This window comes from Canis aureus, chromosome 17 (genome assembly GCF_053574225.1).
Source record: "Canis aureus isolate CA01 chromosome 17, VMU_Caureus_v.1.0, whole genome shotgun sequence".
Classification (NCBI taxonomy): Eukaryota; Metazoa; Chordata; class Mammalia; order Carnivora; family Canidae; genus Canis; species Canis aureus.
The window spans coordinates 1,040,117-1,052,972 of record NC_135627.1 but is presented as its reverse complement, the minus strand read 5'-3'; the positions used below and the strand labels follow the sequence as shown (position 1 = coordinate 1,052,972).

Genomic DNA, 12,856 nt, shown 5'->3' with positions numbered 1-12,856 from the left:
TGCCTCAACATTGCCTGGGTCATGTTAGAAATGCCATTCTTGGGCCCCCTGGACCCACCGCATTGGGAACCGGTGCCCTGCAAGCATTCCAGGGTGCAAAGCATGCTCAGGTTCACAGAACCATGCAGGGAATGCTTATGCTCTCCAGCAGTGCCAGGCCTGCGCAGTGTGTGATGCCAAGGACAGCGTGGTGCACATGGTAGGGCATCATATGAGGGAAAGGAACATCAGGTCCTAGATTTCTTTTCTGACTGGTCGCCACCACAGTGAAGTTGAGAGCAGTGGACAGGAGTAGAAGGGTTTTCCAGTCCCTGATGAAGGAATACCAGTGGCACCTGGTGATTCTTTAACTTGTTAACATTCGCAAACTCTGTTGTATATTTGCTGGTATGTGACTTCCGAGTCTACTTCCACGTTTTCTCTGACACAGTACCTAGGGTTTGTGAGCGGGCTCGGTTACGGGCACAGCAGGTAGCACATGGTGCTGCCCCCACATCAGGGGCACTGGCTGCCACGTGCGTGTCCCCTGTTTGGTTGTGAACTCACCTTTCTTGTCGATCTGTAGACTCACTACGCCGTTCAAGATACTAAGGGGTTTCATACGGAAGAGGATATAGATGGCTTGCACGCCACGATTGAGTGTGAGCAGCCCCAGCCTGACCTGTATAAGTAAGTCTGTCTGTGTTCCCCACATTTGGTGCCCTCCCCCTACCTGCTGTTCTCTCCACCCTGCCCCAACCAGCGCTGCGCTTGTCTGGGAAGAGAATGTACGTAGCTGCTTAAAAATTAAGACCAAGCCAGAAATAGCATACTTAACATTTTCATGGTCCAGCAACATTAAAATCTATAGCTATTTATGGAAATATTTGGCCTGGCTTAATGGAACTTAAGTTTATTGAAGAAAACATAATTTTCTGTGATTTGAGAAAAAATTTTAAGGAAAATCCTTAGAGTGACCACAGGCTAATAAGGATAGATAGTAAAACAAGAATGGGTAGGGGGTGCCCAGTTGGCTTCTTTGGTGAAATATCTGCCTTCAGCTCAGGTCATGATCTTGGGTCCTGGGATTGAGCCCTGCTTCGGGCTCCCTGCTCTGCAGGAGACCTGTGTCTCCCGCTGCCCCACCCTCAAGCTCCTGCACACACGTTTGTGCTCTATCTTTCAAATAAACCTTAAAAGAAAGAAGAAAGAGGGAGGAAGCCAATGAGCTCTTGACCAAGAACCCAGGCCTCAAGTAGAGTGCACTTCCCTCCTGGAAGCAGGAAGTGTCTCTGGACAACAGGCACCTGGCCTGCCTCCCTGCCTCCCCGACCCCAGCTGCTCAGCACTGACCTGGCTTCTCTATTGCCAGGTTCGTCGGCCGCATCAACGTCTACAATGACCGGAATGACCCCGTGGTGAGGTGAGGACAGATGCGCTATTTCCATTAAAGTGAAATTTTCTATTACAGATCAGAGGCTTTCATCGTTGCTATTCTGTTGGGTTTTAGAAGTAGAATTCTGCTTTACCAATGGTCCAGGTTCTGCTGTCTTCTCTGGTTTCTCTTGTTCATGCCAACAAACTGATGACACTCATGGAAGATACTGTCTCACCATGTTAGGAGCCTGTGACAGTGAGCCTCTGTCCCTGTGAGAAATGCCCTGAACTTTTATAGACGAGTGTGTCTTCAACCATGAAGCTGAGCAATTTCTGACGAGGAGGCCATGTTATTGGAATGTATGCATCTACTCACAATCATCACTGGGACACACTTTTGGCTCTAGATTCTGTCTAGATTTAGGGGGATGTGTCTCATCTGGGGACCGTGCAGGTGGCAGGTGGGTGTGCTTACCTGTTTCATCATAGCGGCCTGGGATCTCTCACACCCATGGGTTGTGGACAAGGACCCACACCAGCCAGGTGGCTACGCACCGGAGCCAGCCAGTGGCTGGACACATGTGGTCCACTCTCACCTCACACTGGCTCTCTGCATCCCCAGGCCTGTGGATATATCTTCTGGGCATCATTTCCAGATCTAGCAGGTCTTTGCTATTGGGTTGATCGAGATGGATGGTTTAGGAAGTTGACTTTGAGTAGGATTCAGAGTTGACCTATAACTCCCTCCCCTGGGGTTGGAGAAATCATTTTTCTTCCCACTTAAGTGGTCTCCAGATTGTCCATGTCCTGGTATTACCTTGTGTGTCAAGGAGAGCAATTGCCTGGAAGTAGAAATAATCTCTGCAAGATATTGATGGCAAATAAATGGCCCCTGAAATATCAGACCTGGGCGCCTCTCCTTGTGAGGCTCTTCAAATTGCTTGTTTCATGGAAATGATTTGTGTGCCTCTCACTTTATTGTCAATCAGCACGTTTGTGGGTGCTTCTGAGAGGTCGTGAAGGCATGGCCATGGTCTTCCCTAAATAGGCACAAGTCTCCAGGACACTCCTAATTTCTGTGTAGAACAACCCGTACTTCTGTGTCTCATGAGCAGTTGTCTTAATAGATTTAGATTTATGCAGATTGCTGCTAGGATCAATCAGAAGTAAGCACTGCCAGCTTCTCATGCTTCAAGTTCAGACGAAGTTTAATGCTGAGTAACTTGGGAAGGTAATAACTAATATACTTCACATTTTGATACTAATTCTTTACTCTGCAAAGGAAATTGGTAGAATACTGGCAGCAGCAACATTCGCGAGTTGCATTCTTCTTACTCTTTTACTCTTGGAAAATGAGAAGAAATGAGGAATGGAGCCCACAGGAACATGACCCCCTAAAGGCAGAGATTTGGTCTGTTGCTCACTGCTGAGTCTCGAGTGCTGAGGGCCCTGCTTGTTCCTTCCTGAGTGGTTTTTACCTTTCTTGGTAGTTGCTTCCCCAGAGTAGCAGGTGCAGGGGTGGCTCCAGATCTGGAGACCATGGGCGTGCAGAGAGGTGTCTGTGTGTGCTTGACTGCCCATGTTGACCAATGCACAGTGTTCCCAGCCCCCATGTTGGGAAGTAAGACCAGATCCCATGAAACTTGTGGAGCCTCCCCGAGGATGTGGTGGGAATAGCTGGATCCTCTTGAATCACAGACATCACCTTCTCTGGCCCATTGGTTGGTCTGGTGAGCTGGGAGCCCGCATTCCTGACAAGGCCTCACACAGTGTGGAGCCCCACCAGAGAGCAGGCACTGCAAAGTGCCAACCCACTGGGGCCTTCCGCAGAGCAGCTCTTACCCTCCCTGGGTGAAGGTCACACACCCTTACACGGAGCCAGGCTAACTTTCATAATCCAGATAGAAGCTACTCTGCATTTAAATGATTTCCTCTTGACATCAAGTCTATTAAATGCAGGCCTCAATTTTCCTACCCCAGAGCACCTTCTGTGTGTTCCATTGCTCTGCTTTGGTCCTTGTGTGTCTGCAGGCCGCTGGGGTCAGAGAACTTGCTTCTCAGAGGAGCCACGCTGAAGAACACCGAGAAGATCTTCGGTCAGTGTCTCAGTTAGTGAATTATACTGATAGCTTCTAAAATTAAGGGTGCGTTGAGCAGTTAAAGTTCGTAGTGCTCCCATGAATGCATCTCTCTGTGTTCTGCAGTAGACTCTGGCAGCAGTGATCAGCCAGTACTGGTGGATCGCCAAGGCCCACAAAGCAGTGGGGTCTGAGGGTTGCTTGCATGTGAAGTGCCTGTAGTTTCTGACTCAGAAACCTAAATTCATGTTTCACAATATAGTTCTGCAGGAGATTTCTTTTAATGGCTGTATTTCTTTGCTATTATCTCCCATCTGTATGGGTTATTTTTGTCTTTTAATTGAGACAACTAAAAAACATGCGGATGTGCCCTATTGTCAAAAAATTCAACATAGTAAAATCTGAGCTTCAAGAAAAAGTAGAGCTTGATTTCTGTGCAGGAAAAAAAAAAGTATTTCTATAGTCTGAGGAATCCTCTTGTGAGACTCTTTGTGAACAGCTAGCTTGCCTAATGAAATTTAAAATAGGATTTATTTTCTCCAAAATTTCATTTTACTGTAGCTGTGTGTAACTTCCTATGTAAAGGCAAGATATGTCTGTGTTATTGTTCTGACATTGACTCTTCTGGTTTACAGGTGTTGCTATTTACACAGGCATGGAAACCAAGATGGCATTAAATTATCAATCAAAATCCCAGAAACGATCTGCTGTAGAAAAGTAAGTCTCAGTACCCCCTTTGAAGTGCATAGAGCTCCATGACCTAAAACCATCTTGAGCCCCAGTAGACATGAAAGCATTTTCCTTTTGGCTTCATTAGCAATTTTGTCATGGTCTCTAGGGAACTGGTAGTGCTGGGTATTTATATCAACAGTCTTGTTCTATGGGGATGCAAATGGCCACACACCTTTAGCCCAAGTCTGCAGGCTTCCTCATATGGACGTCTTAAGTCCTGCAGCTGCTCTTGCCAATTCATGAAAATGTTAAAATTGGGTCACTTTTGGCTTTGAGTTGTTGGAAACTGTGTGTTTTCCTGAGGAAAGCTTGAGCAGAGAGAAAACAGTGTTCTTTTCATGAAACAGTAAAATCCTTACAATGACAAGCCAAGGACAGAGTTGAATTTGTGAGAAGATGTGGCCCAGAATTTTGTCTTCTTCGCCTTTTGTTCAAGTGTATTCCTGACTTGAAGTGATTATAAATTATTTAATAAGAACTATGTGGGACTTGGAGATCTTTGGGAAGACTGCCTGCTCTTACCAAGTTGGTCTCAGGATGTAATCATGGGTCTCTGTCCGTCGACGGCTGTACCAGATATGAAAATGGAGATTTGGCTCTTGATAAGCAAGAATGCTTTACTTCCAGATGTCTACATTGATGTATGGGTTTCAGAAATAGATACTGGAAAATCAAGGCCTTTCACAAGATCTGCTAAGACACTAGCCAGGGATTCAGTACTTTTCCAGTTCAGAGGGCATTCCCTCCCTCCTTCCCAGTGGTTATTTCTTAACCTGGAACTCACTGGTTGACACTTAGTGGCAGAAGAAATGACTTCTGGATATCCTGAATCTTAGACTCCTAGACCATGCAGTCACCAGTGTGGCTGCATGCACCACTCTCTCCTGTTTTCAGAACTTTCCCTGTGGTCACAGGATGGACTCTGATATATGCAATCTTCCGTTCTCACTTCTACTGTTCCATTGGTGGTGGGGGGGGCTCCTTTAAAACATGTTCTCTGTTTCTTCACAGTGTATTTATCTTGACATGTGAGTAAGGTGACACACTGCTCTAGATTCTTGATCAATCAATAACTAAGTATCGTTGGTCATGTGTTTTAGATCCATGAACGTGTTCCTCATTGTGTACCTCTGCATTCTGATTAGTAAAGCGCTGATAAACACTGTCCTGAAGTACGTATGGCAGAGCGAACCATTCCGAGATGAGCCATGGTATAATCAGAAAACCGAGTCAGAAAGACAGAGGAACCTGGTATGGAATGTGCTCCCCTTTGCAAAGTCATCAAAGATACCCTATAGGCTGTTGTTATGAAAATGTGGCAGGAGAACATGAAATCTTGATTGATGACACCTTTGTCATAGAAATGTTCACTGATTGGAAAGTCTTATCAGTTGCCTCCCTACCCATAGACACCGGTTGGTCCTGTCTTGGGTATATGAGTGTATACTCTGGGAAGGGATTGGCTCCCATGGTAAATTCATAAGGGCAGCAGCATAAACACTTCTGGTGCTACCCAGTGCAATATGCTATATTTAGAGAGTGTTCAGAAAACACTCATTAAGGATCATGAGGTAAATGGTACCTACTTATGGTAAGAAAAAGGAAAAAAGAAGAGTCTCAATTATAGGAAAATTATGGTAAGAATTGATTTCATTTTTCCTCAGGGGGGCTTTCAGCTTGGTTGCTCGTGTTTACCAAAATTGATTTTTCCCTAAGCCAGTGTCTTAAAATAATTTTATTGAATCTCCTCCACTCAAAAGAGTATGGTCTTCTGGCTGGGCTCCCTGAGTCCAGACCTGAGCCATGTGCCTCCAGATTATACAGTCCGGCTCCTGGTCTGTGACCCTTATGGCACTAAAATCAGGTGCGGGGTGACTAAGCCGATGGCCACCCCCAAATACTACTTATCTTTAGATTTGAAATAAATGCCTGTATTTAGAAATAGCACGGGTGCAATCTGGGCAGAACTGAGTTTTAGGCCTTTGTGATGCTGGCATGGGGATGTGGGAAGTCACATGGTGCTCTCTCAGTTCCTCAGGGCTTTCACAGACTTCCTGGCCTTCATGGTCCTCTTCAACTACATCATCCCCGTGTCCATGTACGTCACGGTGGAGATGCAGAAGTTCCTGGGCTCGTATTTTATCACCTGGGATGAAGAAATGTTTGACGAGGACACGGGGGAAGGACCTCTGGTCAACACATCAGATTTAAATGAAGAATTAGGACAGGTCAGTACCTTCGGGACCCTCTCCCCTGACCTGTGACTATCTGTCCCCGGGTGTCTGGGTTCTAAATGATCCCTGTTGTGGCGGCACGTCATCCAGATGGTCAAATGAAAATTTTCCATTTTAACTCACTGACAAAGATGCATCCCATAATTTGTGAAACACAGCAGCAAAATTTATTTTTTATGTTTTATTTACATGGCAATTGATTGTGCTTTTATGCATATAATTTATGCAAAATCAGCTGTGTAGCTGCTTGATACAAGCTCACCCAACTTGGTAAGTAGTGCTTATTCTGGGCTTTCATGCTGTAAGTTTGGTGAGTCCTCCTTTACAGGCATTGCATTTAGCTCTTATGCCTGATTTCCTTCCCTGAACTCAGAGGGAGCAGTTTTCCTCGATTTAAAGATGAGCAAAGTGAGAGTTCCAATAGCTCGGTGTATTGGCAGACGTCAGACATCTCATCGCAGCCCTGCTCTTCACAGATGGTGGTGGCCGACCTCTCTGCACCTGAGCGTCTTAATCTGTAAAATGGGTGCAACACCATCTCTGCCCTGCCAGAGTGCTGCACTGATGGGGCGTCAGAGGTGTGGTGTGTGCCACTGTGTGCTGGAGTCGCCACAGGGAGGTTGCCGGCCAGGGCTGCCTGGATGAGGGGCCGAGCCTGTGCACACCTGTCTGCCAGACCCAAACCTCACTCCTTTTCTGGGACACAGTTCCAGAAAGGTCTGCCATCATGGCCTGACCCCTTCCTGGCCTTTACGGGGCAGTGAAGAGCATTCGGTAAATGGTAGTTCACTCATTAAAAACAAAACAAAACAAAACACGAAGAAATTTGGGGGGAATATTTTTGCAAACAGGGCCATTCTAAAGATTTTATTTGAGAAAGAGAGAGAAAGCATGCCAGGGGGAGGGGCAGAGGGAGAGAATCCTGAGCCAATGCAGGGCTCGACCTCACGACCCCTGGATCATGACCTGAGGCAAAATGAAGACTCAGATGCTTCACTGACTGACCCACCAAAGCCCCCCACAAATGCAAATGTCCTTGCATTTTGGCCTAGCAGCTGAAGTCTGCGCCTTGTTGCCCCAAGAGGCAGTCTGTAAATAGATGCTCAGGCTCAGACCAACTGCCTTCACCCCCTGGGGTCATGGGTACTTGTTACCAAGAGATGACTTGCTTACTGATGAGCATGACTTTCAGAGTGTCCCTCCAGTGCATGCTGCAGCCGAGACTGGAGTCCAGTCCCAGACAGCCCCTCGGAAAATGCCACTCATTTGCCCGGCCCTAGGATAGTTTCATGTCTACGTATTTCACATCCTTGGTAACAATACATGATATGTGTTATGTGTTCTTGAGAAAATCTTAGAGGAAAGCAGTTTTCTGTAACAAGAAAAGCGAGAAGCGGTGTTTAGTACAGCGTATCTGACTCAAATTATCTTGGTACCCTGGTGCTCGGGAGGTTTGTAGAAAGTTTTTCAGAAGATAGGGACTCCCAGATTGTTCATTGTTCATGATTGTTGACCCTAACTCTGAAAAAGACAGGTGTTGGACAGCATAGCTGCTGCTCTGGGGACCATCACAGGGGGCTTCCCTCCAGATCGTCCCAATTGCGGGGAGAGGCTCCGTGGCACTGGGGGCAGGCTTTCAAATGGCAGGTTGTCTGCTGTGTCCTTGGTTTGCTTGTAGAACCAGGCACGTGGGGAAATGCATTTTCTGCAGAAGGATTAAAACTAGAGAGAACATTTTGCTGATATGTAGCTGGTTGTTACCCATGTCTTCTGCTTCCTGCACACCTGCACATCCTGACCCTTAAACCCTGCCTCCCGTGTGTGTCCCGGGGCGTGTGTCATCAGGCGTGGCGAGCAGGACGTGCCCCCCAGGCTGGCGGGGACATCCTCATGCCGTGCCGTCATCCAGAATTCCACCGTTACTCCTGATGAGCCCAGAACCGGAATTGATCTGAGTGTGGGGCTTCACGCTGGCGGTATATGGGGGTGAAAACATTGACGTTAGGAAGCAGGGCTGTGCTGGGGTCTGAGTCATTGGTGGCTCCGCCTTCTCTGAGGAGATCGCATACCCCTGGCCAGCCCCACCCAACGGAGCCTGTGTCTGCAGGTGGAGTACATCTTCACAGACAAAACTGGCACACTCACGGAGAACAACATGGAGTTCAAGGAGTGCTGCATCGAGGGCCATGTGTATGTGCCGCACGCCATTTGCAATGGGCAGGTGCTCCCCGGCGCCTCTGGCATCGACATGATTGACTCCTCCCCAGGCACCAGTGCCAGGGTAGGTGACCACCCCCCCCCCCACACACACACACAGGTGTGTTCCCTTGGGGCCATGACTGCTGCACTGTCCCAGGGTCCCCTGTCCCAAGGCCAACCAGTACCACCCCTTGTTCTTGGATCTGCTAGTGACCTGCATCAGGAACTGTGTGCTTACCACCATTTCCTGCCTGTGACTCCAGTGGTCACATCTGTGTGAGAAGCAGCTAGAACATGTGGTATGCTGAGAGCAAAGTGGCTGTGCACTCCACGTGTCTGTGCTCACAAACATGCGCTAGCATGTATGCACATGTGTATGTGTGGAGCACATGTTCGTGTGTGTGCATGTGAATAGACACGTGCACATACCCTCACGCGTGCACACAGACACACTGTGCTCAGATACACACAAATGCCCCTCACACTCTCAAGCATGTATATACATGCACACAAACCCTCACAGGTGCAGACACATGTTCCATATGCTTATTTGTGAATTGTATATACATAGTCATGTACACAAAGACACACACCCCATATGCACACACCCTCACACATCTGTACATACACACTACACTCAAGTGCACACACATGCCCCACATGCATACGTGTTCACACATGTACGTGTGTACAAACACATGCTATATTGAGATGTACACACTTGCACACATAGATGCCTCTTATGCTAACAAGTATGTATGTATATGTATACACACTTTCATGTGTGTGTATACACAGATACCTGCCCCCACTCACATGTGCACACAGAGACATATGCCTTATATGCTCACATGTGAATTGTATGTACATACACATGTACACAGGGACACACACCCCATATGCACACACAGTGCACACATACACTGCGCTCAAGTGCGCACATGTGCATACAGACACATGTCCTACACTCTCACATGTGCATGCATATACACACAGGCATGTGCCCCACATGCATACACCCTCAGACGTGCACACACACGCTGTACTCAGATACACATGAACGCCTCTCATGCTCACAAGCATGTATGTACACGTACACACCCTCACATGTGTGCATACATACTACATGTGCACACACAGACACATATCCCATATGCTCACACACAGAAACACATGCCCAATGTGCACACACCCTCACACAGTACATGCATGTACATACAGTACATCCCATGGGCACACATGCACACACTCCCAAGTGCTATGGTTCCAGACCTTGGCATCTCTGGGAGGTGCTGTGACCCCTCACCATGATCACCATGGTCAGTGAGGAGACCATTCCCCAAACCTTGGTGCCCTTAAAGCCCTGTGCAGGGTCCTTTGGGGACTGAGGACAACTTGCCTTAGCAACTATGCAGTGGTAGCTCCTTCGTGGCCAAGTGCCCCGCATCCCCTGCCACATGTGCATCAGAGGGTTTCCACGTGGAAACTGATGTTTCCCTGCCAAATGTTGGAGGGAGGGCCTGTGGTCAGTGGCCCTGGGCTTCAGCCACACCTTAGGGCCCCTGGGGAGTTAGCTGGGGAACCCCAGGGCATCCAGGCTCCCGGAGGCTTGGTTGCTGACTTCACGTCCTATGACTTGAACCAGCATCCTCACTGCCCTTACTCAGAACTGCTCAAGGATGAAGAGAAACCACACCCTCCCCTTAAGCACCAGAGATGAGACGAATATCCCCTGACCCCTGAAATTTGTTCACTGCCTTCTGCATATTTTCTATGTACTTTAAGCTGACATGGCATAGATACGTGGGGTTTGTACCACACTTTTGTAGGAGCGGGAAGAGCTGTTTTTCCGGGCCCTGTGTCTGTGCCACACCATCCAGGTGAAGGACGACGATGACGTGGATGGACCCAGGAAGTCTCCTGACTCAGGGAAGTCGTGTACTTACATCTCGTCCTCTCCTGACGAGGTGGCCCTCGTCGAAGGTATCCAGAGGTACGTCTGCGGGTCTGGTGCACGAGGCCCTGCTGATTCGGTCCGCCCTGACCGTGGACTCACAGGAGTGTCCCGAGACGGCCACTGTGCTGGGATGCTTGCTGTGGGGTGGGCTGGGCAGGCGGAGCCTTCCTGACCCGAGTCCTCCACCTCCATGCTGGCAGACGAGGGCCCTGCTGTATGCAGCCCACTGCTGGTGGGAGAAGCTGCCATTCTGCTGCCAGACTCTGTGGCTATCTTTTCACTTCGTTGTTTTCCACAATCTCATCTTCTGTTTGGCCTATTCAATCTTTTGCTGTTTCAATCCTCACTGTGATAATGTCCAGATGCTCTGTGTCTCCGTTACAGCACGTTTTATTTCGGCCTGACCAGGGATTCTCTGGTATCTTCTGTGCTTCTTTCAAGCCAGAATTTAGGACTGTTGTTCTAAATTCTTGTTAAGATACATTGCCTGTGTCCGTGTGGAGTGAATCCTTGGCTGTGGATTCTCTTGGTCACTGTCTTCAATGGGTGGTTCCCCTCTTAACTTTTATTAAAGATGCAAAGGATTTTGGTCGTACTTTACAGCCAGTCTGTATATTCTAAGAGCGCTCGAAAGTGCAGCTGTGTGTCAGAAGTTAGGACAGGTTGGTCCTGCTGGCCACTGTAGGCTCACCTCTAGGAAGCCTGCCAGCTTGTGCCGTGACGGGTAGACACCCTGTCCCCCTACGGTCCCATGCACCCTTGCATCATTGTGGCCACAGCTGTGTTGGGATGATGTTTCCACCTCCTCGTGTCTAAGCTCCTGGCCTCCAGAAGGCATGGCCTTGTCTCTGCACCACAGCACCTGGCGGGGGTGGGGACAGCTCTTGGGGATGCTGGTGGAGGAGGGTGTGGTATGTGTTATACACGCTGCTGACGTTTATGGACTGGCTTCTGGCTCTGGACTATGGCTCCCTCATCCATAAAATGAAAGGGTGGTTCTGGAGATCTGCAGTGTCTCAGGATCCTTATCACTGTGGTGTGGCACCCCTGGGCACCCCCCAGACAGCCCCATTGCTCAGCAATTCTCACTTCTGTTTCACCAGAAGTGTTTCTTTATTGATAAGAAAGCTTTCTCCAAGCTTAAATAAGGTATGAGGAGCATTAGACTGGACCGTGAGCTCTGGACTGATGTGTCCTCTTCTCTGCAGACTTGGCTTCACGTATCTGAGACTGAAAGACAACTACATGGAGATCCTAAATAGAGAGAACGACGTGGAAAGGTGAGCACACCTATGTCAGAGACAGTTTCTGGGGGAACCTGAGGTCTCTGTCCCCACCCACGCCTGTCCCCTCCCCTTGTGACAGCCCAGGACCTTTGGCCAGAGTCGAGGCTGGCCAGGCAGGGCTGCACCACCCACAGCGTTTGCTCTGGGCCATCCCACATTAGGCTTACACAGGAGTCCCCGTGGCATCTAGGATGCCTGACACTGTCCCAAGTGGCCTCAGGATGTGTGTTCACGGAGCACTGGCTCCTGGTTGTGGGATGCTGGGCCCCACAGAAGGCTGAGAAGGGCGCTCTGGTGGATGCCCATGGTGGCCAGTCTGTCTCTGGAGAGAGAGAACTGACACACATGTTCAGTGTTAGTGACTGTGTCCACAGAGTGGGCAGGGCCCTGAGACGGGGCACGTATCTGTAGTGTTCACTCAAAACTCCATCTCTCCTTTGTAAACAAATGTGACTTGTAATAATGGGTATAGATGGAGACGTGTGGCAAAGAATATAACACTCGGTTCCATAGCTGCAAAAACCCCTGGATTTTAACATTTCCTTAAGAAAAATAAACTCCTGGATTGACAGGAGGTGAGCCCCTGACCCACAGTGGCTGCTGGTCCTGGGTAGGCGCGGTGAGCTTGCCCCTGCAGCGCTGGCAGCCCCTGGGGAGGGTAGGACGCCCTCGGCTGCTGCCCAGGGTTGCACAGCCCTCCCACGGCTTGCAAGCCAGCTGCACCATGAGGTTTACTGCTCCCTGAGCTGGGTTGGGGTCTCTGGACCTCGAGGGCATTCCAGGGCATCTCTCCAGGGGGCTGAGCCACTTCCAGTATTTCAAATGTTAGCAGAAATTATAGTCTTTGATAATGACTGTACAAGCCAGTTTAATGTCGATTTTCTTTGCATTTTAAATGATTTTTATTAACTTCAAGGACATGCCATATTGCCGGGGATTGCAGCTCTGGTATGGCCTGTGAGTCTGTGCCCAGAATTCAGGGAAGTGAACATGCAGTTTGTGTGCTGGACAGAC

General features: G+C 48.8%; 1 protein-coding gene across 8 annotated transcripts in view; it reads left to right on the top strand.

The window, feature by feature from the left end:
- ATP11A (ATPase phospholipid transporting 11A) overlaps positions 1–12,856 on the top strand; it is a 128,475-nt gene that overhangs the window by 78,704 nt on the left and 36,915 nt on the right. For 7 of the 8 annotated variants that reach the window (XM_077854915.1, XM_077854917.1, XM_077854918.1 and 4 more), the window contains exons 7-15: positions 566–669; positions 1,352–1,402; positions 3,388–3,452; positions 4,070–4,151; positions 5,267–5,417; positions 6,197–6,394; positions 8,508–8,681; positions 10,429–10,592; positions 11,765–11,836. In XM_077854915.1, the coding sequence (XP_077711041.1) occupies positions 566–669; positions 1,352–1,402; positions 3,388–3,452; positions 4,070–4,151; positions 5,267–5,417; positions 6,197–6,394; positions 8,508–8,681; positions 10,429–10,592; positions 11,765–11,836 (1,061 nt within the window). The remainder of the gene's footprint in view (positions 1–565; positions 670–1,351; positions 1,403–3,387; positions 3,453–4,069; positions 4,152–5,266; positions 5,418–6,196; positions 6,395–8,507; positions 8,682–10,428; positions 10,593–11,764; positions 11,837–12,856) is intronic. The other variant, XM_077854919.1, reaches the window with a different exon arrangement.